Source organism: Microcaecilia unicolor, chromosome 4, assembly GCF_901765095.1.
Source record: "Microcaecilia unicolor chromosome 4, aMicUni1.1, whole genome shotgun sequence".
NCBI classification, from domain to species: Eukaryota; Metazoa; Chordata; class Amphibia; order Gymnophiona; family Siphonopidae; genus Microcaecilia; species Microcaecilia unicolor.
Window position 1 is genome coordinate 5,930,733 of NC_044034.1, and position 27,432 is coordinate 5,958,164.

At 47.0% G+C, this 27,432-nt stretch overlaps 1 protein-coding gene across 2 annotated transcripts in view; it reads right to left on the bottom strand.

Annotated features, from left to right (window-relative positions):
• Positions 1-27,432, bottom strand: part of NUP98 (nucleoporin 98) — a 215,734-nt gene that overhangs the window by 98,033 nt on the left and 90,269 nt on the right. For both annotated transcript variants that reach the window (XM_030199826.1, XM_030199825.1), the window contains exons 11-14: positions 23,747-23,839; positions 14,849-14,986; positions 9,326-9,459; positions 3,829-4,016 (exon numbers count right to left, since the gene is read on the bottom strand). In XM_030199826.1, coding sequence (XP_030055686.1) covers positions 3,829-4,016; positions 9,326-9,459; positions 14,849-14,986; positions 23,747-23,839 — 553 coding nt within the window. The remainder of the gene's footprint in view (positions 1-3,828; positions 4,017-9,325; positions 9,460-14,848; positions 14,987-23,746; positions 23,840-27,432) is intronic.

The window sequence follows — 27,432 nt, forward strand, 5'->3', positions numbered from 1 at the left end:
GGGATCGAGGGTCCCATCCTCTGCTGAAAAAGCGCGGCACTTGGCAATTGGCCGATGACGCCATCAGATCTAGGCTCGGCTGGCCCCAGCGCTTCGTGATGTCCAAGAACGCCTGAGCCGATAGTTGCCACTCTCCGGGCTCCAAGGTATGGCGACTGAGAAAGTCCGCCTTGATATTCATGACTCCAGCAATGTGGGCCGCTGACAGCTGTTCCAGGTTCGCTTCCGCCCACTGGCATAGATTCATGGCCTCCTTGGCTAGAGGGGCGCTCTTGGTACCTCCCTGGCGGTTGACATAGGCCACAGCCATGGCATTGTCCGACAGGACCCGTACTGGCTTCAAGGCCAGTACCGGGATGAACTCCAAAAGCGCCAACCGAATGGCTCTGAGTTCCAGGAGGTTGATAGACCACTTTGCCTCTGCAGAAGACCAGAGCCCCTGCGCTGTCCTTCCCAAACAGTGGGCTCCCCAGCCCGACAAAGAGGCGTCCGTCGTGACGACAATCCACTCTGGGGTCACCAGAGGCATTCCCGCAGACAACTTGTCTGTCTGCATCCACCAGCTCAGCGCCTTGCGCACTGCTGGGTCCAAGGGAAGGCGCACAGCATAATCCTCCGACATCGGAGTCCAGCGCTGCAGCAGAGAGTGTTGTAGTGGTCTCATATGAGCCCTGGCCCAGGGCACTACTTCCATCGTGGCCGTCATAGAGCCCAACAGCTGCACATAGTCCCAAGCCCGAAGAGGAGAGGCTACTAGGAACTGGTCCACCTGAGCCTGAAGTTTGACAATCCGATTGTCTGGCAGAAACACTCTGCCCACTTGGGTGTCGAATCGAACTCCCAGATACTCCAGGGACTGAGTCGGGCGCAGCTGGCTCTTCTTCCAGTTGATGATCCATCCCAGGGAGCTCAAAAGAGCAACTACCCGGTCCACAGCTTTGCCGCACTCTGCATAAGAGGGGGCTCGGATCAACCAGTCGTCCAGATAAGGATGGACTTGAACTCCTTCCTTTCGCAGGAAGGCCGCTATGACCACCATTACTTTGGAAAAGGTCCGCGGAGCAGTAGCCAACCCGAAAGGGAGGGCTCTGAACTGGAAGTGTCGTCCCAGGACTGCAAAACGCAGAAAGCGTTGATGAGGAGGCCAGATGGGAATATGCAGGTACGCTTCCTTGATGTCGAAGGAAGCCAAGAACTCTCCTGCCTTCACTGCCGCTATAACAGAGCGGAGAGTCTCCATGCGAAAGTGCCGCACTTTCAAGGCCCGATTGACCCCTTTGAGGTCGAGGATAGGCCGGACAGAACCTCCTTTCTTTGGTACCACAAAGTAAATGGAGTAACGTCCCTTGCCAATCTGATTTTCTGGCACCGGAACGACCGCCCCCAGGCGGATTAGGTTGTCCAAGGTCTGCTGCACTGCCACAGCTTTGACCGGAGACTTGCAGGGAGAGAGTACAAACCCGTCTCTTAAGGGTCAGCAGAACTCTAGCTTGTAGCCGTCTCTGATGACTTCCAGCACCCAAGCGTCTGAAGTTATTGTGGTCCACTCGCCCAGAAACGAGGACAGCCGTCCTCCAATCTGCACTGGGGCGTGGACCAAGGCCCCGTCATTGGGTACGAGACCCTGGGGGAGGACCGGAGGGAGCACCTCCGGGACGGCGGTCTCTGCGAAAGGAATGCTGCTTGGGGGAGAAATTCCTCTTGAAGGAAGAGGGGGCAGAGGAGCCCGGGCGGTACCGACGGGCTTCCTGAAACCGTCCTCTGGAGGTACCGGGACGAGTACTAGCCCGAGCCCTGACCTCTGGTAACTTCTTGCCCTTAGACGTGCTGAGATCGGTCACGATTTTGTCCAGCTCGACCCCAAAGAGCAGCTTGCCTTTAAAAGGCAATCTAGCCAGGCGGGATTTAGAGGCGTGGTCAGCAGACCAATGCTTCAGCCAAAGCCACCGCCGCGCAGAGATGGTCTGAGCCATGCCTTTAGCTGAGGCTCTCAAGACATCATACAGCAAGTCTGCCAAATAGGCTAGGCCCGATTCCAGGGCCGGCCAATCAGCCCTCAAGGAATGATCCGAGGGGGAAGCCCACTGCACCATAGTCAGGCACGCCCTGGCCACATAGGAACCGCAAACTGAGGCCTGCAAACTTAAAGCAGTCGCCTCAAAGGACGACCTTAAGGCCGCCTCCAATCTTCTGTCTTGGGCGTCCTTTAGGGCCGTGCCACCTTCCACCGGCAACGCCGTTTTCTTAGTCACCGCAGTGATTAAAGAATCCACGGTAGGCCACAGATAGGCCTCACGTTCACTTTCAGGTAAAGGATAGAGGCGGGACATAGCCCTAGCCACTTTGAGGCTCGCTTCCGGGACATCCCATTGAGCCGAAATTAAGGTGTGCATGGCATCATGCACGTGGAAGGTTCTAGGCGGGCGCTTCGTCCCCAGCATAATGGCAGAGCCAACAGGGGCTGAGGGAGAGACGTCCTCCGGAGAGGAAATCTTCAAAATGCCCATGGCCTGCACTAACAGGTTGGGCAAATCCTCTGAGCTAAAAAGCCGCGCTGCAGAGGGGTCATCCGCTCCAACCGAGCGGGGATCCGTCTCCTCCAAGGAATCCGCAAAGGACCGTTGGGAGAACTCAGATACGCTGCCCTCATCTACATCGGAGGAGACAAGGTCCTCCAAGGCCTGGGAATCAACCCGAGGGCGTTTACCTCCGGGGACCTCAACCTCTTTACCAGACGAGGGAGCAGGGGCAGCGTTTTGCATAAGGAAGGCCTGATGCAGCAGCAAAACAAACTCGGGGGAGAAACCCCCCAGACTGTGCACTTCCGCAGCCTGGGCTACAGCCCTAGACGCACCCTCCACCGGCGCTCGCAAGAGCGGGGGGAGAGACATGCTGCGCATCCATGATGGCGTCCGGCGCGACACTCCGCGAAGGAGCCGCGCGGGAAGAACGGCGCTTAACTTTAGCCGTTTTGGTGCCGTCGCCCAAATTAAGGGCGTCCATGGCATTAATGTCTCCCTCAAGGGCGGCCCAAGAAGAAGCCGTCCGAGCCGCGTGGCCGGCCAAGATGGCGGAGGCGAGCAGCGGGGGATGGGCGTTTATGGCGGGAAAAACCGCCACGCCGGAGGAAGGACTGGGACACTCATTGGTCACGAAACTGCCACCCAACAAGGGCGAATCAGATTTTAGGACCCCCGCATCCCCTCTAGAAGCGCCGAAGCGATCCGGGGAGCGATTTGCGCCCTCGCCCTCCGACGCCATATGCCACGTGGAGATCAATCGGGGAACCCCCTGCCCGCTATAAAAAGGTAAAAATTACCTGCTTTCCGCTCCGAGCTGTAACGACCTGGTGTCCCAGTGAGTATGCTGCAATAAACGTTTAAATAAACGTCGAAATAAACGCCTTTAAGGACGTTCAAAATTTTTTTTTTTTTTTTTTTAACGGAACCAGCGGGAGGGGGGAGAAAAGGAGGGACCTGGCGCCACCAGGTTTGCACTTGCTCAAGAAGAGCCCTCAACCCCAGGCACTCAACAAAACCTAAAAATTAGGCTTGGAGGCCTAGCCAGAGCTGCTGCTGTGTGTGACCACCACCTGCTGAGATAGAGAACATACTGGGGAGTTTCCGGCAGCACATGACCACATATAGGGAGGCAAAAGTTTGCTCTCTATCTCCACCTGCTGGTAGATGGACACAACCCACCAGTCTATGGATTGATCAGCTTGATGATATGGAAAAGGATATTACCTAACCCTGCTTACAAAGCCATAAGGGCTTCCGTACAATGAATTTCACCCTCTGAGAAGGGAGTACAGGACTAGAAACTTACTTAGGCATGAAAGCACCATTGGTGAGGGCAGGTTCATCATCATCCAGTCCATCAAACAACTGCGTCTTTGCAGAGCCCTGGGTCTGCAGGGCTTTGGGCCGCACTCTGGTGGCCGGGCGAGGTGTCAGCTTGTAGTGCGTGGGAGTTGTCAGAGCTTTCTGTGCCGTTGGATTTGTAGGCTTCAGTCGCTGCAACATACACAGGCAAAATATTAAAATCCTAAACCTTCCCTCCAATAAAACCCACAGCTCCAAATTCATGCATTTCATTGGAAGAAACAAAGTTACTTACCTTTAGCAGGTGTTCCCTGCCAGCAGGATGAATAGTCTTATAACTGAAAGACGACATCTGACAGAGCCCATACAGGAACGCTCACCAATTTGCTTACAATGTTAAGAGTGTTGCACTGCGCTTTCCTACCTGCCACAGTCACATGAGACCTGGTCAGTCTAGTTTAGCTTATAGAATTAACTCCAAGGGAAAGTTGGCAGGTATGCAAGAATATTCATCCTGCTCTCTTTAGAAAACACCTGGTACAGGTAACTATTTTTTCCCAAGGATAAGCAAGGTGCAATATTCTTATAACTGGGAATACCTAGTACCAGGATGCCTTAAACAAAACACATTTTAAAAATGGAAATTAGTTCTTACCTAAATTTCTTTCCTTTAGTCCCAACGGATCAGTCCAGAACTAGTTGGTTATTCCCATCTATCAGCAGGTGGAGATAGACTATGACATAACTATGCCATAAAGACTGTTGTGCGGCTGCTCCCAGTCAGTACAGTACAATCTCGATTATCTGACCTTAGCTGATCCAATCATCTGGCATACCCGACAGACCATGGTGACATCACCACATCGCTATATAATGCACACGGCTTCTCTTTCCATTTTCTGGCCTAACAGAGGGAAGTTTCGATTTGAGACAATGGGCAAAAATTGGGAACTCTATGCCTTTGTTTATGCATTGTTTGAGGAGTTACCATTGTTTTCCGTATTATCTGACTTTTCACTTATCCAACAACAGGTCGATCCTGCTTATGTCAGATAATCGAGACTTTACTGTATTCCAATAACCAACCAGCGTTAGCATGTAAAAATGAATTTTTATCTCCTGCCTTCTTTAATTTTAGAAAGTTAAAAAGAATAATGCCACAATCCAATATAGTTCAGAAAATGTTCAACAGGTGAGAGAGAGGCAAAGTTGCATCTATGAACAACTGAACAAAACTGTATACCGGGCGAGGAAAGAAAATTTGCAAGTAAGAACTAATTTCTACTCCTTTTTCCTCCCTGGATCAGTCCAGAACTTGTGGGATGCAGAAACAGACTTCAAGTTGGGAATGACCAAGAACCCCTGCTGAAATAATTGAGGCGCCAGAAGAAATTTCTGTTCTGGCAGCGACATCCAAACGTTACTGTCTGGAAAAGGCATGACGACGACCATGTGGCCAAAACAACAAATCTTATTGCTTGAGATTCAGCGAAGGATGTAGAGCACGCCCCTGTAGAGAGAGCCTTAATGTCTAAAGGTGGCTGCTTTCCCACAGGAATGTAAGCATAGGAAAAAAAATCCTTCAGTCAGCAAACAATATTGGCTTAGGAGGCACACATACCCTTTCTGGGCCCTGAAAGGAGGTCAGAACGTCTGAAGTCATTAGTGACTTCCAAATGTTGCAAAAGCACTCTACATACATGCAGAAGTCTTAAGGGGGGAGATTTCTGTCTCTCGAACGGTGGAAAGAAAGAAGCAGGCAATCTGTTTTGCCTTCACCCTTTGGGTTCTATTTCTCTATCTTTCAGGAGTATACCCTAGCAGTCTGTCCGGACCCACAGAGCTTAAGAGTTTTCTGTAACAACAACAGAGAACCAGCCTGCCTTATGTCCCGGCCACCGTCGTACTTACTGCACCGTGGGGGGTCATGGTTCAGCCGCAAGGGCACCAAAAACTGGACGCCAACAGTCGCAGACCTTGCAGTGATGGAACCGTGCATACCCAAACCCTCTCAGTAGCAGGGGCCTAAGGCTGGCATGTCTCTCTGGAGATTTAAACCTGCTGGTTCTGTGCTTCCCTGCCTTTGCAACTTCCTCTCTTCCTGGTATGTTGCTAGCTCCTGTGGTGCCTGAATTTCATTTGGTTCCTGCTTTATTCTCCAGTGCTTCCGTTTGCTCCTGCCTCAGCTCAGCCAAAGACCATTTTGGGATAAGGCTGCTCCAGTGCTTCAGTCTGTTTCTGTCTCAGCTCATCCACAGTCCATCGTGGGGGTAGGCTGTCTTGAGTGCTCCTGCTCTGTGCCTGTACAGGTGACCTGTCTACCACCAGTTGGGGCCTCTGGGTCACTGATTCAGGACACCCTCTCCAGCGACCAAGGGCTCACCCACCAGTTGATATTAGTGACACCTTGCCTCTGCCCCGCATTTTTTTCTTCCCACCCTCACTCTAGTATTCATTGCTCTTTCCTATGTGGCTGTAGAGTACACAGTCATAATAAGGTGTTCATGCACCCATTTGAGTCCAAACATTTCTCCAGCGTGCCTTCTCCAAGATGAGTATGTGATGTCCCCTCTTTGGCCTATCGCCTTTTCTTGAGCCAGCTTAGGTCAGAGATGTTGTCAACAACTCTTTTAATGGAGTCCAAAACTTTAATTCTTCACTAGCAAGTGCTTACTTACATTATCAGTGACTCTGTATTCCTGCTTATCACTATGCGTAGCTTCATAAAGCAAAGCTCTTCCTCCACCTAATTTTAGGTTACCCCTTCCCAAAGGCTGCACTTCCCCTTAGTGCAGTTAGAGGGGTTTGTGCCCCTTCTTGTTAGGGCTATGACTACTAGTCTTACTGTGCCTTCATTAAAGAATGGAGCTCTGCTTTGCTCCCACTTGGCAGCCTTCAGACTTCTCTGTTTTCTTATCTTTAAGGAATCTTTCTACTTTTTGGGACTCTGCAAGGTGCTCATGACCTGGATTACTCACTGCTGGAAACAGGATACTGGGCTAGAAGGACCCATGGTCTGACCCAGTACAGCAACTCTTATGCTCTGAGGGTTTTGAGGGAAGATCAAGAGAACTCTCTTTTGAAACATCTGCATCTTCTCCAGAAATCCAGAAGCATTCAGAATCAAACTCACTGACAGCCTGGTCAAGCATGGGCCTGGGGCATCAAGCCACTGGGAACCTCTGGTGATCCAGAAAGCTGGAAAGCTTCCTCCCCCAAAGGGCTGGAGATTGATACTTGTGCAGTGTGACTCACTCTGATGCCCTTTGAGGTTTTGGTGTTGATGCACTACCTGCAGCAGCACATGGGTTTCAAGGATGGGCTGTACCACCTCGAGCCTCAGCATCAAATTTTATTTCAATTATATACTGCCTGCAAGCCAAAAAGGTATCAAAGCAGCGTAATTCAGGTATAATAGGTATTTTCCTGTCCCTGGAGGGCTCACAGTCTAGGTTTGTACCTGAGACAATGCAGAGTTGTGGGTGACTTGCCCAAGATCACAAGGAGCAGCAGTGGGAATTAATGCTCTTGAAGCCATAGCTTCTTGCCAAGAAGTGCTCCATGCATTCCTCAAATCTGCCCATGAGTCACTCCACAGGTTGTCATCAAGAAAGACTGGGACTCAAATTGGTTTGATCACTTTCTTCAGATGTACTTGGGTGTATCAGATGGAAGGGTCTTGGCTCTTCTGATATCGAGGTGGCAACCTACCCTCATACCACAGGCAACCTCGATGCCTCAATGTTCTTGGTGCTGCACCTCGAGAGGGATCGATATCAGTGCACCATCAGTGCATGGTCTCTGCCAAACATCTGCATCTCTTGGCACCTGTGAAGATGAGTCCTTCCTCTTCCACAGCAGGGGACTGGATGATGGCCTTTATTGAGACTTGAAGTTGAGGGAGGTCAAGGCCCTCTCGATGTCAATGTGTCCCCAAGGTCCAGATGCAGCTGCAGAGACATGGAGACCAGTGCTCCCCATGCCGACATCAATGGACTGAATTTCTATGCACCAAAAATAAAATTTACATGCTGTTTTTCACAACCTTGGCATCTATAGACAGAGTTCACAACAGGAATCCTGATAAGAGTCCCAGGCATGCAGGTACAACATATGAGTATCCGTAATAGATACTGTCTTGTTACACCTGAACATTTCTTATAAAGACAGTGGGAGCATTTTTCTGGGACGAGTTGGGAAAAATAGCCATAGGGAAATCAAACGACTCGATGGCGAAAAAAAGAATCTACCAGCCGGTTGCCTGAGACCTAAGAAAGCCTAGTGGTCCGAAGGAAAGAAAGACAAAAAAAAATGTACAAAGTGCTGACAAACCTAATGATATATGTACTAATGGGATTAAGGCCCCCACATGGCAGCGACAGGACTTGCACATGATTAAATGGCAAATCAAGCTCGTGGCATCTTAAGACAAGAGCTAAAGAGAGCTCAGAAGCACAGCAGGTGGGAAGGTGTGCCTGTGTGCAGTATTTAATGCTCTAAAAAGTTGTGGAAAGCAAGCTGGTGAGCGTTCCCACATGGGTTCTGTCAGATGACATCACCCACCTGGACAAATACCACATCAAGCTTTTCCCAGCACACTTCTGCTGCTCACTGAACAGCTGACCTAATAGCATACACAATTTTCAGACACGACTAGGCAAGAGTGTGAGCATCAACTCAGGAAGGTTGCCCCTTTCAGTGCAGCAGCTGCAAATTGTGTCATCGAGGACACTCATGGGCTTGGGGAGTGCACCTGAAGAATTTAAGCATTCAAGGACCTTGGTCCATTAATGAGAGAAATCTTTAAATCAATATTCTTGATACATAAGTTATCTTCAAGGTAAGGACAACTTTTCAAAAACGGCTTTTCAGAATACATGTGATCATCTCCAGGAAATGTGATTAAAGTCACCAGAAATAAGAGAGTATTTAATAAATTGTTAGAGTAAATAATTTGTAATAAAACAGTCCACATCCCATGCTTTTAGGTGAAAAAAGTAAAAAAAAATTACAGAAGTTCAAATAACTGTCAGACTGTTTATGGACCCATGACATAAAAAAACAAATAAAATAAAATCAGCCATTATCAACATTTTGGATCTGCTACTTTAGTCACCTTTTACCCAGAGATTATCATATTCTCACCCACCCAGTTAGGGTGTGGGTGTGTGTGGGGGTGTGTGTGTGTGTGTGGGTGGGTGGGTGGGCGGGGGTGTGGGTGGGGAGGGGGTCAGGTTCCATCTGTACGTCAAGAAGCATTACACGTATAGAGCCTCACCCTATCCACACAGGCCAACCTGCAGGCCTCCTATATTCCAGTGGACAATAACCATCTTGCAAACATTCTCAGCCAGCCTCTCCTGTTTATACTGTATTATGACATTTTGTATTATAACCTGCTTTAGTTGGTCTAGCCAGACAATAAGGAATTGAGTGTTTATGAGCCATTGGGATGTCTGGCACGGACAGCCACCCTCATCCAGATATGGCACAGCTCTTACCTCTTCCTTTTTCTTTGGGTCAGATATAGGGTTTCTGAAGAGCGGAGAGTCGCCAAAGGGTGAATAGGCCAGAGTATTGATCTGCTGCTGAAGGACTGCTTGCTGTGCTGCTGCAGCATTTGGATCTGTCAAGGCTATAGGGTAAAAGACATACGGTCACTTTCCTTTCCAATTTGGCACACAAATTGACACCTCAGATGCAACTGTTTACGATTTGAAAACATGCCATAGTGAGACCTATTCTGAAAGCAGGTAGAAGTGATCCTTCAATTCCCTGTCATTTCAGACCTTGAATCAAAAGTTGTGGAAAAGGTAATATTGCTACAACTTACTAACTACATAAAGTCTACTAATGTCATATACCCTAAACCACCTGGGTTTCAGTCATGGTTGAGAACCAAAACAATTCTAACATCACTTCTAAGTGATTTTCATAGAACATTAGATGGTGGAGATCTAGTATTGATTGTATCATTAGACCTGGCGGATCATTCTCTTCTGTTTTTGAGACTACACTCAATCGGTCTGACGGGTAAAGTTCTATAGTGGTTTAAATTATTTTAACAGATCATAGCTTTTCACTTGCCTTTAATATTGTTCAAGAAAATTTCATCTTAAATTTATTTTTTATTTTTGTTACATTTGTACCCCGCACTTTCCCACTCATGGCAGGCTCAATGCAGCGGTAAATATGGTATTCCCCAGGGTTCTGCCCTCTCTCTGGTCTTAACATCTTTGTCAGTCCTTCACTTACTCTTATATAAAATCATGGCATCAGAGTACACTTATGCAGATCATTTATTATTGATGGCTAAAGTGTCACCTTTGACATTAGATACTAGGTTTAGATGAATTCTCCATTTAGTTAAAAGATAATCTGTTGGTTCTTAACACAGAAACTATTGCCATTAATGGATAAACTTATTGATATAATGAACTGATTAAATACCTGCGAGTTACACTTGATTGCCATCTCAGATTTGAAAATCAATGATCTAATCTGATAAAAAGGGGCTTTTGTGTACTCCAACTACATTCTACTAAACACGTGTCAGATATACTCAGTTTTTCCACATTATTGCATGCTTTATTAATATCCCATTTGGACTATGGAAATGTGGTCTATGCCAGGCTGCTCATTTCTACTCTCAATTACAAAACTGTACAAAACATGGCAATTCAGTTGTTAGGGAATATTTACAACTTCGACCATGTAACACCACTATATCTACAATTTCATTGGTTACCTGAATCCTATCGAATCAATTTCAAAATATTAGGGCTTACTCACAGCACCCCCCCCCCCTTTCAAAGAACAATCCCCCATATCTGGGATCCTTAACTATTCCTTACATTCCAACCAGAACTTTGGAGGCCATTATCTCAAACATAAATTAGTTATCCCAACACATACGCTGGGTATCAGGCTAGCACCCTCTCTAGAATCAGCTTCCTGCTGAAATCCATGCAATAGAATCTTTGCAAAATTCTCAAAAAAGATTAAACACATTCTTTTTTTTACTCAGGCATTTGGGTACTACTACTTATTTCTATAGCGCTATTAGACGTATGCAGCGCTGTACACTTGAACATGAAGAGATAGTCCCTGCTCGACAGAGCTTACAATCTAATTAGGACAAACAAGAGATAAAGGAATATTAAAGTGAGGATTATAAAATAAGGGTTCTGAACAAGTGAACAAGGGTTAGGAGTTAAAAGCAGCGTCAAAAAGGTGGGCTTTAAGCCTAGATTTGAAGACGGCCAGAGATGGAGCTTGACATACCGGCTCAAGAAGTTTATTCCAGGCATATGGTGCAGCAAGATAAAAGGAATGGAGCCTGGATTTAGCAGTGGAAGATAAGGGTGCAGATAAGAGAGATTTACCCAGTGAGCGGAGTTCCCGGGGAGGAGTGTAGGGAGAGATGAAAGTGGAGAGGTATTGAGGAGCTGCAGAGTGAATGCACTTGTAAGTCAATAAGGAGAGTTTGAACTGTATGCAGAAACGGATAGGGAGCCAGTGAAGTGACTTGAGTAGAGGACTAATATGAGCATAGTGACACTGGCAGAATATAAGTCATGTGGCAGAATTTTGAACAGAAAGAAGAGGAGAGAGATAGCTAAGTGGGAGACCTGTGAGAAGCAAGTTGCAATATAGTCTAAGCGAGAGGTGATAAGAGTGTGGATAAGGGTTCTGGTAGTGTGCTCAGAAAGGGTACCTGATTTATCCATGGAGAAGTAAAACATCTGCAGGATAAACTTTTAATTCTTTTTTTAATACATATAGTTTTAAGTAATGTTATTTAACTGTATGGATGGTTTAGATCTTTTCTAAAACTTATGGAGTTCCTTTCTATTTTAAACAAATCGTATTTCTAAACCACCATATCAGATGTAGCAAGGCGGTATACAAAATGTTTAACAATAAACCAGTGGCGTACCAAGGGCGGGGCGGTGGGGGCAGTCCACCCTGGGTGTGCTGCAAAGAGGGGATGCTCTGCTCCTGACCTTTTATTCAGGCCGCCGGCGCTGCTGTTACCTCTTCTCCACAGTCCCCAGTCTCAGTCTTCACCTACCTACCCCTCAGCTCCCTCGACAGCCCTTATCTGCCACGCGGCCCCCTGCATTTTTAAAATCACTGAATCGACAGCACAGTGCCTCGCGTCTGTGAAACAACCAGATCGCCTCAGGCCTTCCCTCACTGTGTCCCACCTTTGCGGCAATAGGAAGTTACATCAGAGGAGGGCGGGACACAGTGAAGGAAGGCCTGAGGCGATCTGCTTGTTTCACAGACGCGAGGCGCTGCGCTGCCGATCCAGAGATTTTAAAAATGCAGGGGGCCAGGTGGAAGAGAGAAGGGGGGGGCTGTCGAGGGAGCTAGGGTAGGCAGGTGGAGAGTGGGTCGGGGGGGGGGCATCTCAGATGGGAGAAGTGGGTAGGAGGGAGAATGGGTCTGGGGCTGAAAAGGCGAACAGATGAGAGAATGGGGCCGTAATGCAAGGTAGGTGGATGAAGGGGACTGGAACTGGGGGCTGAAAAGGGGACAGTGAGACAGTGGCCGGGGCTGAAGCTCGGGACTGGTGGGAAAATGGGGCTGGAACTGGGGTGAGGGGAAGAGAGAGAGAAAGAAGGCAGAAGGTGGATGGCAGGGGAAGAGGGAGAGAAAGAAGGCAGAAGGTGGATGGCAGGGGAAGAGGGAGAGAAAGAAGGCAGATAGCAGGGAAAGTGAAGAGAAGACGGGGAAAGCACAAACCATAGACAACAAACTGTAAAAAAAATATTTTTTTCTTTTTTTTGCTTTAGGATAAAGTAATATTGTAGCTTTGTTAATAAATGCTTATAAAGAGAAAATGGAAATAATGTAATCTTTTTATTGGACTAATTTTAATACAGTTTGAGTAACTTGAGAACAAACCCCCCCCCCCCCCCCCCTTCCTCAGGTCAGGATAGGATACTGTAACAGCACTATACTGTATTGACCTGAGAAAGGAGGTTTTGGCCTCTGAAAGCTAAATGCATTAGTCCTATAAAATGGTATCTTATTTTCTATATTTGTTTTATTTCTATTTGTTAATTTGTAAAGTGGTGATTTGTACTTGTTAGTTTTTTCAAATTTACATCTGCTATCTTTATATTTTGTATAGTACTAGGGGACATTTTGTGTTTCTGTCGTGTTACATTGTATGCAGAATCAGGTATCTTGGGGATTCAGTTTAATTTTTGACTAAATAGAAAGTTAGTTGCTTAGGGTGTATCTGTTTCTATGAAAAAGACATGGCTTTCAGTTGGCATTGACTGTGCAGGATCATGGATCTGTACTATTCTGGCTGGTTTTGTTTTACAATAGGTGAATTGATGTTCTAGTGCTCACTGCAGTGTTTAAGATGCTTCCTTTTCTTAGGTGACTCGTAGAATTTACTGCTTACGGTATGGTACAATTGCTCTATAGGTCCTGAGTGTTTTGTACTCTCGGTATGCCTAGTACTGGATTCTGGAGGGAGGGTGTTAAAAAATGACCAGCCCCAGGTGTCAAATACCCTAGGTACACCACTGCAATAAATTGAATCCTCCTTGGCACAGAATCTATTAAATGTGCCAGTTAATAAAGTCCTATGTTTATTAGAAAGGAAGTAGTCCTATGCTGTGGCCCTGTTATATGCATGGGGCATATCTGTTTTCAAATTTGTGAGCAGCAACAACAGAAGTGTCTGCTCCTGTAGAAATGAAGTCAGGAAGTGGCAGCTGAACATGACAGTTTAGGAAAATGAAATTTAAAAAAAAAAAGGAATACTCCTATAGAACTCAAGGAAACTTACTAAATTGAGGGAACTTATAGTCCGGGTTTTGGGCTGAAAGGGAAGCAGCAAATCGTGAATCACTGGCCATGCTATCTGCAGTTTGGCTTTTCAGGTGCTAAAATTGTCACTCCACAGTGACCTAGTGGTTAGGGTGTTGGACTTTGGTCCTGGGGAACTGAGGAACTGAGTTCGATTCCCACTTCAGGCACAGGCAGCTCCTTGTGACTCTGGGCAAGTCACTTAACCCTCCATTGCCCCATGTAAGCCGCATTGAGCCTGCCATGAGTGGGAAAGCGCAGGGTACAAATGTAAGAAAAATAAAATAGATACTATTGGAGATTCTACATGGAATGTTGCTACTATTGGAGATTCTACATGGAATGTTGCTACTATTGAGATTCTACATGGAATGTTGCTACTATTGGAGATTCTACATGGAATGTTGCTACTATTGGAGATTCTACATGGAATGTTGCTACTATTGAGATTCTACATGGAATGTTGCTACTATTGAGATTCTACATGGAATGTTGCTACTATTGGAGATTCTACATGGAATGTTGCTACTATTGGAGATTCTACATGGAATGTTGCTACTATTGAGATTCTACATGGAATGTTGCTACTATTGGAGATTCTACATGGAATGTTGCTACTATTGGAGATTCTACATGGAATGTTGCTACTATTGAGATTCTACATGGAATGTTGCTACTATTGAGATTCTGTTGCTACTATTGGAGATTCTACAAGGAATGTTGCTATTCCACTAGCAACATTCCATGTAGAAGGCTGCGCAGGCTTCTGTTTCTGTGAGTCTGACGTGCAGGACGTCAGACTCACAGAAGCAGAAGCCTGCGCGGCCACATTGGTGATCTGCAAGGGCCGACTTCTACATGGAATGTTGCTAGTGGAATAGCAACATTCCATGTAGAATCTCAAATAGTAGCAACAGTGGAGGAGTGGCCTAGTGGTTAGGGTGGTGGACTTTGGTCCTGAGGAACTGAGTTCGATTCCCACTTCAGGCACAGGCAGCTCCTTGTGACTCTGGGCAAGTCACTTAACCCTCCATTGCCCCATGTAAGCCGCATTGAGCCTGCCATGAGTGGGAAAGCGCGGGGTACAAATGTAACAAAAATAAAAAAAATAAGATGTATAAAAAGCCCCAAAAAGTCACAAAACCGGCTTCCACCCTGGTATTAATTCATTCTAAGGGATCAAGACTCACCCACGGGGGCCTGGGGAGCACCAAAGTTCAGACCAGTTGTTGCTGCATTGAATCCAGTGGTTCCAAATGTTCCAGCTCCCAAAGTGCTTCCTAATTTAGGCTGATTACCAAAGAGGGATGGCTGCCCAGCACCGATAGCTAAAGAGAATACACAAACAAGGCAGTTCACCAAAAGGCATCTGTACTTAATATCAATTCAAAGACTTAACCACATCAAGGCTTGTAACAAACAAACATTCAGATTGTCTGGTGTGTTGCACAGGGAGACTCATTCATGGAGATCATTACTGAACCGTACAACACTGTGTGAAAGTTTAGGCACCAGTGGTCAAAGTGTATGATTCAATAAATTCTTAATTGAAGAGAAATGGACATACCTTCTACATGATATAAAGTTAATCATCATTCTGCAAAATGGAATTCATAATCACCATTTACAGATTCAAACAAAATAGCTGATGATAGAAAGTGACCGCACCTGGAGTATTGTGTTCAGTACTGGTCTCCGTATCTCAAAAAAGATATAGTAGAATTGGAAAAGGTACAGCGAAGGGCGACGAAAATGATAGTGGGGATGGGACGACTTTCCTATGAAGAGAGGCTGAGAAGGCTAGGGCTTTTCAGCTTGGAGAAGAGACGGCTGAGGGGAGATATGATAGAAGTGTATAAAATAATGAGTGGAATGGATCGGGTGGATGTGAAGCGACTGTTCACGCTATCCAAAAATACTAGGACTAGAGGGCATGAGTTGAAGCTACAGTGTGGTAAATTTAAAACGAATCGGAGAAAATTTTTCTTCACCCAACGTGTAATTAGACTCTGGAATTCGTTGCCGGAGAACGTGGTACGGGCGGTTAGCTTGACGGAGTTTAAAAAGGGGTTAGATAGATTCCTAAAGGACAAGTCCATAGACCGCTATTAAATGGACTTGGAAAAATTCCGCATTTTTAGGTATAACTTGTCTGGAATGTTTTTACGTTTGGGGAGCGTGCCAGGTGCCCTTGACCTGGATTGGCCACTGTCGGTGACAGGATGCTGGGCTAGATGGACCTTTGGTCTTTCCCAGTATGGCACTACTTATGTACTTATGTGATCATAGCAGGTGTGAAAACGTTCACACAGCCTTTCCGTCACAACAGCTTCCACATATTTCCTGTAGCCAGTTAAATCTGTTTTCTGGAAATATTCCTCCCCCCCCCCCCCCCCCTTTCCATGCATTACTCTTCAAGCTCAGAAATTCTCTTAGAACTTCTGGCATACACTGGATGACTAAGATCTCTCCAAAGATTTTCAACAGCACTGAAATCTTGAGGACTGTGAAGGCCAGTCCGAACCATCTTTAAGTTAATTCCGAGATGCTGGAAATATCAGGCTTCAATTTTTTCATTAATTGTGGGGTATCAGCTTGTAAGATAAGTTGATCTTTAGCTGAAACTGCTCTTCCTTCCACCTGACCCCAAAGTTCCACTGCTGTGCTGAACAGCTGGTAAGCTGGGGTTTTTTTTTCCCAGTGATGGACCCTTCAGCCACTCCTCGGTAAATGCTACCTTGCTTTGTAGTTGAACAGTTCAATTTCCAATTCCACAATCTTAAGCACTTTTGAGGATAATTCTATAAAGATGAGCCTATTTGAAATGTCTTCTATAAAAGGAGGAGTGTGGTAGCCGTGTTAGTCCACTCAAGGTTATCAATAGAAATCAAACAAAATAAAACATGGAAAAGAAAATAAGATGATACCTTTTTTATTGGACATAACTTAATACATTTCTTGATTAGCTTTCGAAGGTTGCTCTTCTTCCTCAGATCGGAAATAAGCAAATGTGCTAGCTGACAGTGTATATAAGTGAAAACATTCAAGCATTACTATGACAGTCTGACAGGGTGGGAGGAGGGGGGTGGGTAGGAAGTATGCATGGGGACATCAAAGCATATCATTGATATTCTAACAGGGTGGGTGTGGATAGGTGAGGGGAGGGTGTCCAATAAAAAAGGTATCATCTTATTTTCTTTTCCATGTTTTATTTTGTTTGATTTCTATTGATAATTCTATAAAAGGGAAAGTGGGCACCTAATTGTTTCTTTATAGAATAGGAGTTAACAGTGCAAAATGTACACCTTTAAAAGACCGCTTACACCAGCCATGAACTGCTGTAATTATTCATGCATAGATTACTAGCACATAAATTACAGTATTCTATAACTTATATACATAATTGTCCTGTACATACTCTGCCCACCTTCAATCCATGCACCACCACATGGTAGAGATCACCTGATCAATGAGCTCTAACAACTCCTCCTTATGAAAAATGCGAACCACTGAAGAATCTTCCCCAGGCCTTAGCCCATCCTGATCCTCAGACTCAAAGAGCTCCTCCACTCCTGGGTCACTCCAAACCTCCGATCCAGGCAGAGAAAGTATCTCCATAGGTTCCGAAATATCCACCCACGGGCGCTTAACTCCCACTGAGCTAGCAGCCTCCGGGGAACAAACAGCCTGAGAGGGGCCAGCTCTCCAGGCATTATAAAGAAACCAAACAAACTCAGGAGGGAAACCAGATTCACCCCCCGACGCTACTGAAGCCCCAACAACACTTCCCGTAGTCTCCGCAACGGACCCCCCTCGCTCCCGCGGCACAGGTCCATCGCGTAATCCGCGGCTAAACTAGGCGCGCTTCCCGCCACACACGGGTCCCCCGGCGCCGGTACAGAATGCGTAGCCAAAAGAGCCGTGCTTCCCGCCAAAAACGGCTCCGTCGAGGCCGACCCGAGAGGCGCAGCCAAAATGGCCACGTTTCCTGACAAACCGGCCCCGCCGTTGCTGGCCCGGAATGTGCGGTCAAATCGCCACCAAACACCTCCACCGACTCAGGGGAAAGCAAGAGCGCTGACAATGTAGGCTCTCCACAAAATTTACATTGGCCACCTTTCACTTCAACGCCGGCTTAGACATAATGGCCGCGAACACAATAAAAACAAGCAGTTGCTTTGTGCTCTGACAGACTAATACGCAAAACCGCCTAAGGCAAGAACACCATCTGCAGTTGAATTCCCCCGTCTTAAGGGGAGGAGATCTGAGTGTGGATTCAGTGGTTTTGTTTAGGTGGAGGTGTTTTGTTCCTCTGCTTTGTTACTGTTTTACTGGTTAGTAGAAGGTCTGCACAGGCTACTTATATAAAAAGTTTTAGTGTTCTCAGTCTCCCTCTGCTGGTAGGAGTGCATAACCCAAGCATCTTGAACGGTCTGGAGGATTGCTGAGGAATAGTGTATTTCAAGACACCACAGTTATAGGTGGATCCACCTTAGGGGTCAAACTAATCCCACACCATACATGAAAGCAGTAATAAGATCCCCTGAGCCTGTTCCCTTTCAAGAATGCTTAGTGAGACTCTCAACCCCCACAGGACTAACCTCTCGTCCCACAAGGCGTACTAATCCCCAGCCCTGGCTGACCCCTTGCATCCGATACCTTCGCTCCTGTACCCGATCTGCTGAACGCCTCTGGAGGAAATCTCGCACCGATACCGACTTCATTCATTACAAATTCATGCTATCCTCCTTCCAGTCCTCCCTATTCCTTGTCAAACAGAACTATTACACCCAATTGACTAACTCTCTAGGCTCCAACCCTCGTCGTCTCTTCGCCACCCTTAACTCCCTCCTCAAAGTGCCCTCCGCTCCCCCCCCCCCCCCCCAACTCTCTCCTCAATCCCTGGCTGACTATTTCCACGACAAGGTACAGAAGATCAACCTCGAATTCACTACCAAGCCACCTCCTCCTCTTCACCCTTTAACCCACTCCCTCAACCAACCAACCCAGGCCTCCTTATCCTCTTTTCCTGATATCACCGAGGAGGAAACCGCCCACCTTCTTCCCTCCTCGAAATGCACCACCTGTTCCTCTGATCCCATCCCCACCAACTTACTAAACACCATCTCTCCTACTGTCCCCCCCCCCCCCATCTGTCATATCCTCAGCCTCTCTCTCTCCACTACAACTGTCCCTGACACCTTCAAGCATGCTGTAGTCACACCACTCCTCAAAAAAACATCACTAAACCCTACCTGTCCTTCCAACTACCGCCCCATCTCCCTCCTACCCTTCCTCTCCAAGATACTTGAACGCGCTGTTCACAGCCGTTGCCTTGATTTTCTCTCCTCTCCTGCCATTCTCGATCCGCTTCAATCCGGTTTTCGCCCTCTACACTCGACAGAAACGGCACTCACTAAAGTCTGTAATGACCTGTTCCTTGCCAAATCCAAAGGTCACTATTCCATCCTCATCCTCCTCGACCTATCCGCCGCTTTTGACACTGTCAATCACAATTTACTCCTTACCACACTATCCTCATTTGGATTCCAGGGCTCTGTCCTCTCCTGGTTCTCCTCTTATCTCTCTCACCGTACCTTCAGAGTACATTCTCATGGATCTTCCTCTAACCCCATCCTGCTCTCTGTTGGAGTTCCTCAGGGATCTGTCCTTGGACCCCTTCTTTTCTCAATCTACACCTCTTCCCTGGGCTCGCTGATCTCATCTCATGGTTTCCAATATCATCTCTATGCTGACGACACCCAGCTTTATCTCTCCACACCGGACATCACTGCGAAAAACCCAGGCCAAAGTATCGGCCTGCTTATCCGACATTGCTGCCTGGATGTCCAACCGCCACCTGAAACTGAACATGGCCAAGACCGAGCTCATTGTCTTTCCACCCAAACCTACTTCTCCTCTCCCTCCACTCTCTATTTCAGTCGATAACACCCTCATCCTCCCCGTCTCATCTGCCCGCAACCTCGGAGTCATCTTCGACTCTTCCCTCTCCTTCTCTGCGCATATCCAGCAGACAGCCAAGACCTGTCGCTTCTCTCTCTATAACATCAGCAAAATTCGCCCTTTCCTCTCTGAGCACACCACCTGAACTCTCATCCACTCTCTCATTACCTCTCGCCTTGACTACTGCAACCTACTCCTCACTGGCCTCCCACTTAACCATCTATCCCCCCTTCAATCCGTTCAGAACTCTGCTGCGCGTCTTATCTTCCGCCTAGACCGATATGCTCATATCACCCCTCTCAAGTCACTTCACTGGCTCCCGATCAGGTAGCGCATACAGTTCAAGCTTCTCCTACTAACCTACAAATGCACTCGATCTGCAGCCCCTCATTACCTGTCTACCCTCATCTCCCCTTAAGCTCCTACCCGTAACCTCTGCTCACAGGACAAATCCCTCCTCTCAGTACCCTTCACCACCACCGCCAACTCCAGGCTCCGCCCTTTCTGCCTCGCCTCACCCTATGCTTGGAATAAAGTCCCTGAGCCCATACACCAAGCCCCCTCCCTGCCCATCTTCAAATCCTTGCTCAAAGCTCACCTCTTCAAGGTCACTTTCGGCACCTAACCATTATACCTCCATTCAGGAAATCTAGACTGTTCCAATTTTGATTGACTGCACTTTTTGTCCTTTAGATTGTAAGCTCCTTTGATCAGGGACTGTCCTTCTTTGTTAAATTGTACAGCGCTGCGTAACTCTAGTAGCGCTTTAGAAATGTTAAGTAGTAGTAGTAAAGGCCTCGATAACGGCCTGCAAGAGCCCTATACAAAAGCCTGCCTCCAACAGCTCCTTGTCTGCTATTTCCTTGAAGGAAAGAAGTGACCTGGCCAATAAAGTGAGCTCCATGTGGTAGACAAGCAGAAAGTGACAAGCTGCCCCCCCCCCCCCCCCCAAATGAAGTCTACTCCTACAAAAGACCTTCCAGGGGAGGAAGGAAACTCCCTCCTCTTCCTTGTTGAATCCCTAGCCTCCACCTAATGAAAAGGTGATTAGAACCCAGCATTCCCACTTGAGGGCCTCAGCCCCAGGTGGATGGGGGAGGGCCTATGGTCCTAAACAGATGAAAGGCAGCCCCCTGAACATCCCTCACCATGAGGCCCACCTGTTGCCGCCATAAATCCTGCATAGTTTGAAATTTCCTTCTTTTTAAAGCAATCAGGGCTCCACATAAGTAGCTGGCCAATTGCTGCAAACGCCATCTGGAATCACAGGCTGACCACCTGAAAGGTCTCTGAAAGATCCCCCTTGATCTGTGAGCTTCAGGACTACCCAGTACACCAGTCTGCTGCACAGCCATTCTGTTCTTAGTTGGGGATCTGCAACCAGAGACTAGCAGAACTGCTGTTCCTGCCCACATGCAGCCCACCTAATCTACAGGAGCAATGAGGTTGACCAAACTTGAATGCCCACACTTTCCCGGAGCTACCAGCCTGGTAACTGCAAAAAACCACTACAAGCTGGGCCATGCCGAGCCTGCTGGGCAACACCATGGTAGCCTATCACCCATACAGCATCTACTGTGCTCAGACCATATCAGAATCTTTCCCCCTTCTAGTACTCACAGCCACAGGACTCCAGAGAGACCCTTTACGCAAAAAAATATTTATCAGAACAGGAAATCTCCCCACTCAACTACTTCTATTTTTCCATCCCCCCCCCCCTTTTTTTTTTTACTCAGCTTTATCCAGGCAGACACAAACAGGCCTATGTTAATGGCAGGAAGACAGAGGGGGAAAGTAGAACAAAGAGAGGGGACAAGGACAAACCTCCTAAGCAGCCCCTTCTTACCAGCTCATGGCAGAGGTCCCACAGGCCTACTACTATCTGACCATGACAATTCAACAGTGCTGGGACCATCAAGTTGGAACCATGGAAAGAACATCTTCTGGCTCACTCAGAGCAAAGGCCCTCAGACTGATCCTTGAGAGCCATCATCAGGACACTGGAACAACCTAGAGGCCACAGACTGCAATCTGTACCCCAAGAAGCCAGGCAAAAAATGGCAATTCTGCTGCACCAGCCCAAGCTACTGGAGATAGAACACTGGCACGTTCTAGGCTGCACTGCTCCTTATACAGGTGATGTCATCACCGGAAATTCTGTTTTCTCTATCTCCATTTACTAGTTGGCGGCATACCCCAACCTAGACTGGTCCAACAAAACTAAAATAAATTTGAAGGCATGGCTGTTTACCTAGGCAAATGCCAGGATTTTCATGTTTTAATGTTTATTTAAATGTTTTATTATGCATAAGTTTTTATATTCTATGCTTTGTTGTCAATTTGTTTTTGATTCAGTGATCAAATGTTAACAAAGATAAAAACTATGATGACTTATATCACTGCCTAATGAGTGCTAAATATTAACTAGATAATTTGCCATGGAAGACGTCACATCACTATGCCAAATCCATTAAGCCATATAGTTCGTCGTGACTTAAGAACACAACTTTTATATCTGCGGAACAGAAATGGCCAAAACTCAAGAACAGTGGTTCCCAAACGTGTCCTGGAGAGACCATCAGCATATCTACATCGACAAGAAATAAACTGTCCACACAGATCTCATCCTCCTATATAATAATTTGCACCATGAACGTTTCATGAAGCTGCCTGGGCCCGTGCCTCCATTCTGATTGGTTGTGGGACTGAAGCCTCGGATGTCATCATCCAGAGAGCCCAAGCAACAACAGAGCGGGCCCAAGCAGCTTCATCGAACATTCATGGAAAATAAAATCTAAGAAAAAGAAAGGACAAAAACCAACCGAGACTGCCGCCCTCCCGAACCTGCTGCGCTCACCGAACGCCCTCCCGAACCACCCCTGACACAACAGACAAGATAAGGGGTGGGGAACACATGAAATGAAGCGACAGAAGCAACTTAACTCCGGCTGCCACGACAAAGGCGCCTGACAGGCAGCTCCGAACAGAAAAAGATGATTTGAATCCTACTCCAAAGCCTCTGATGCGCCCCCCCCCCCCCCCCCCCCCGGGCACATCAAACACCCCCTCCCCCCCAAGGCCCATCAAACACCCCCACCCGAAGCACATCAACCACCTCGCCACCCACAGCTGCCACCGGTCTCTGCAGCCGCTACTCCTCTCGCCTCCATGTCACTGCCCCTGGAGGAGCGCAGTGACATGAGAGGTGAGAGGAGGAGCAGCTACAGAGACTGTGTTTTAAGACTCGGGCATTTGTGAATGATTTGGGCTGGGTTTAAAAACATTTATTGCTTTTTTCCTTTTTGTAGCGGCCGCTGCTGCTCAACAGGAGAAGCAGCCAGACAGCGTTACCACTGGCAGCTGCGGGTAGTGAGGGGGTTTGATGCGTGTGTGTGTGGGGGGGGGGGGGGTCGCTGGACATGGGTAGCTGGAGGAGGAGGAGGGGAGGGTTGCTGGACATGGATGGCTGGAGGGGGCGCAGAGGAGAGGGAGGTGGGGAAAGGGAGGTGGGGAGGGGGTCCTGAGACCAGAGAGGTGGGGGTGGGGGCTCACACTCACTCACTGTCTCTCACATACACTCTCTCTGACACACTCCCTGTCTATCACACTCTGTCTGACACACACAGTCTCATACACAAAGACTCTGTCTCTCACACACACTCTCTCTCACACACACACACACACTCTGTCTCTCATTCTCTGACACACACACTCCATCTCTCACACACACTCTCTCTCTCTAACATACACACTCCGAGGAAAACCTTGCTAGCGCCCGTTTCATTTGTGTCAGAAACGGGCCTTTTTTACTAGTATATACATATTTGTCACAGATATCCTGAAAACCCAAAAGGTTGGTGGTACCCAAGACAGATTTAGGAACCACTGTTCTAGTTTAATCACATGGAATGACCCAAACCTACATGGGTTGAAAGTAGCTAAACTGGGACTGATGCTTCCATTCAGCCTTAGCATCTAAGTCAAGTCGGAGTGTTTGTTGAATAGCTATTATAAATGCAAGCTTCCTAGTTAAACTGGCAATTAAAAACTTTGCATATCCTTTAAAAAGCTATTCACTTCTTAGAGATATACCTTCATGTAATGTTCATGTTTGTTTTATTTACCTGTTCCAAATCCTGTTGAAAATCCAGTTCCTAGAGTCCCAGTTGCAGGCTTGTTTCCAAACAGACTAGTGCCGGTAGTGTTTGTACCAATACCTAGGAACACAGAAGAATTAATATTCCATGCCCACAAACTCATCATTACCTCTGCAGAAGTGTCAGCTACACAAGAAGCCGAAGCACTAACGCCAGCTAATGTCCTTTAAACTAATACAGGGTAACGACCCTATAATCCCCCTATCAACTCAGGAAAAGATCCACTTATCATACCCCCACAATGTGAAAGCAACCTAGTTATCAAAGAAAAAGGTTTTAAAAACTGCTGGTCAATCTGGAACGGGCATAAAATGTAGAGACAGTCAAAAAGAAAAGTGACTTGCAATTCAAAATAGGACAACTGTCACTTTCAGAATTGCTTACTTGGCTCTACACCACAAAAGGAGTAGTTAGGTCTTACCTGCTAATTGGCTTTCCTTTAGTCCCTCCCAACCGGCACAGATGGGTTAAGCACTCCAACCAGCAGATGCAGACTGAGAACAAACTGAGCAAGTGAGCCTATAAGTGGGCTGTGCAGTCCTCAGGAAACCAGTCTATGCCTAGCAAAACAGATGACCCACAAAACTAAACAGAGAGGAAACACTCCAAAAGGAAATCAAAATCTCCATATCGATCCCCTGACTGAGGCTGTCTACACTGATGCCGCCAAACAGGAGGAACAGGGTACACTAGCCCCGAATATCTGCAAGAAGGCTGGTATGGGACTGAACCCTGACACTTGTCTTTTTTTTTTTTTTTTTTACAATCCCCAAAAAAGAACTGACGAAACACTTCATAAGAGTGCCAGCTACAAAAAAAAAAAAAAAAAAAAACCGAATACGATGGTGGGAGGGCTCTGTGCCAGTCTAGAGGGACTAAATGGAAAGCCAATTAGCAGGTAAGATCTAATTGCTCCTTCCATAGTGTCTCTCTAGATTGGCACATATGGGAAGTACCACAGTAGTGACAATCATGGGTGGGACCCACGGAGCCAGGCAGTCAACACCCTGACTCCAAACTGCACAAGTTGATGAGCAAACACATTAAAGCGATAGTGGAGCATAAAAGAATGAAGAGAAGACCAGGCTGCAGCCTTACAAATTTCCTTAGGAGAAACCATGAATGCTCTGCCCACGAACCTGCCAAAGCCCAAGTAGAATGGGCCTTCAAGGAGGAGGGAATAGGCTGGTTCCGAAATAAATAGGCAGAGGCCATCTCCTCCCTCACTCAACGGGCAATAGTGGCCTTGAATGCCACCTCACCTTTTCATGAACCCTCTCCCACCCCCCCCACCCCCAACAAATGGATGATCTGAATGGCGGAACTCGTGAGTCACCCTCAAATAGCAATGGAGGGCTCTGCAGACATCCAAACAGTGCAAGCGCTTTTGCTCCTCAGAGCCAGACCTGTCCCCCAAGATGGGCAGGGAAACCTGCTACTTGACATGAAATGGAGAAACCGCCTTAGGCAGAAAGGAAGGAACCAATTTCTCCCGAAAAAAACTGAAGGAAAGGCTTCCTACAGGTGAGAGCCTACAGCTTGAAAGCCCACCAACCCAAAAAGCCAACATCACAAGAAGCACTATCTTAAATGTCAAATCCTTCAGTCCAGGACTCAAAAGGCAGTTCTATGAGGATGGACAACACCAGGCTAAGATCCCAAGATCAGTCACCAGTGGAAATCGAAAAGGCTCCACCATGGGAAGCCGAATGAGGTCTCCGTACCATAGCCTGCATGGCCAATCTGGCGTCACCAAAACCACCTGGCAGCATGATTCTGAATTCGAAACAGTACTCTATCAAGGGCAATGGGGGGGGGGGGGGGGAACAAAGCAAGCAGACGCTGGGCCAAGGCTGCACCAGCACATCGAGTCCCTCCATCCGACCATCCTTTGCTGGCTGAAGAAACAAGGAACCTGAGTGTTGATGGTAGATGCCATGAGGTCCATGACAAGGAGGTCCCTGCAGTCCACTATCTGACAGAAGGCCTCTGGACTGAGCTTCCATTCTCTCAGGTCCAGGAGATGTCAACTGAGGAAGTCCATTTGCATGTTGTCCACCCCAGTAACGTAAACTGCAGAGAGACCTATCAGAAGAACTTCCACTCCCACGAGAAGAGACACTTCCTCTGCCACGGACAGCTCTTCGTGCCTCCCTGATGATTGATGTAGGCGACTGCCGTGGTATTGTCAGACAAGACTCGCAACACCAACCAGAGGAGGTTGAAAGACTAGGAATGCCAACCGGATCACTCAGTTCCAACACATTTATAGACAAACTCACCTCTAGAGGAGACCACGCCCCTTAAGCCACTCTTCCCAAACAATGTGCCCCTCAGCCAGATAAGCTTACATCTGTCGTCACCACAGTCCAATGTTGGGAATCCAGACTCATGTCAAACAGTTATTTCTCTTCGGTGTTCACAGAGGAAAATCCTGAAGAACGACCGCAGTTGGCTGCCGAGGGAACGTCTGGGAAGGGAGTGGATACTGCGCCGTTTACGGAAGAAAGAGTTTATAAACAGTTGGAGAATCTGAAGGTGAACAAAGCTATGGGGAAGGATGGGATACATCCCAGGATACTGAAGGAGCTCAGAGAGGTCCTGGCGGGACCTCTTAAAGATTTATTTAATAGATATTTAGAGAAGGGAGAGTTTCCGCGAGATTGGAGATGCGGATGTGGTCCCTCTTCACAAAAGTGGAGACAGGGAAGAAGTGGGAAACTACAGACTGGTAATTCTCACGGTGGTGGTAGGAAAAATAATGGAGTCACTGCTGAAAGAAAGGATAGTTAACTTTCTAGAAACCAACGGGTTACAGGACCCGAGGCAACATGGCTTTACCAAAGGAAAATCCTGCCAAACGAATCTTATTGACTTTTTTGCCTGGATGACCAAAGAACTGGATGAGGGACGTGCACTAGATGTAATCTACTTGGACCTCAGCAAAGCCTTTGATACTGTCCCCCACAGAAGACTCGTGAATAAGCTGAAAGGGTTGAACTTAGGACCGAAAGAGGTGAACTGAATAAGAAACTGGTTGACCGACAGGTGGCAGAGGGTGGTGGTAAATGGAATCCGCTCGGAGGAAAGGAAGGTGAGCAGTGGAGTTCCTCAGGGGTCGGTGCTGGGGCCTATTCTGTTTAATATATTTGTGGGAGATATTGCTGAAGGGTTAGAAGGAAAGGTGTGCCTTTTTGCGGATGACACGAAAATAGTCAATAGAGTGGATACCCTGGAGGGAATAGAAACGATGAGAAGGGATCTCCGAACGTTAGAAGAATGATCGAAGGTCTGGCAGTTAAAATTTAATGTTTCCATCTAAAATTATCAGAAACCATTGTATATTGCTTCTTTATTTTTAAAACTTTTTCCTATCTTCTGTTATATAAATCATATAGTGTTACTAATATTTGAAGTGCTCAGTAAAACACCTATTGCACCAGCTGGTCTACTGATGAAGTGTATGTAATAAACAGCATCATTGCACTTCAGCCCTCCCTCTCTCCTTTTTCTAAATTATGGTTCGCTAATATTCAAAATGACAAACTAGATTTAATAGGTGGGAAAATGTGGGATACAAATAATATAAATAAATAAATGAGTACTTAGCTTGGGGCTGATTATATAACTTCCTCCTGTCAATGGTGCGTTCT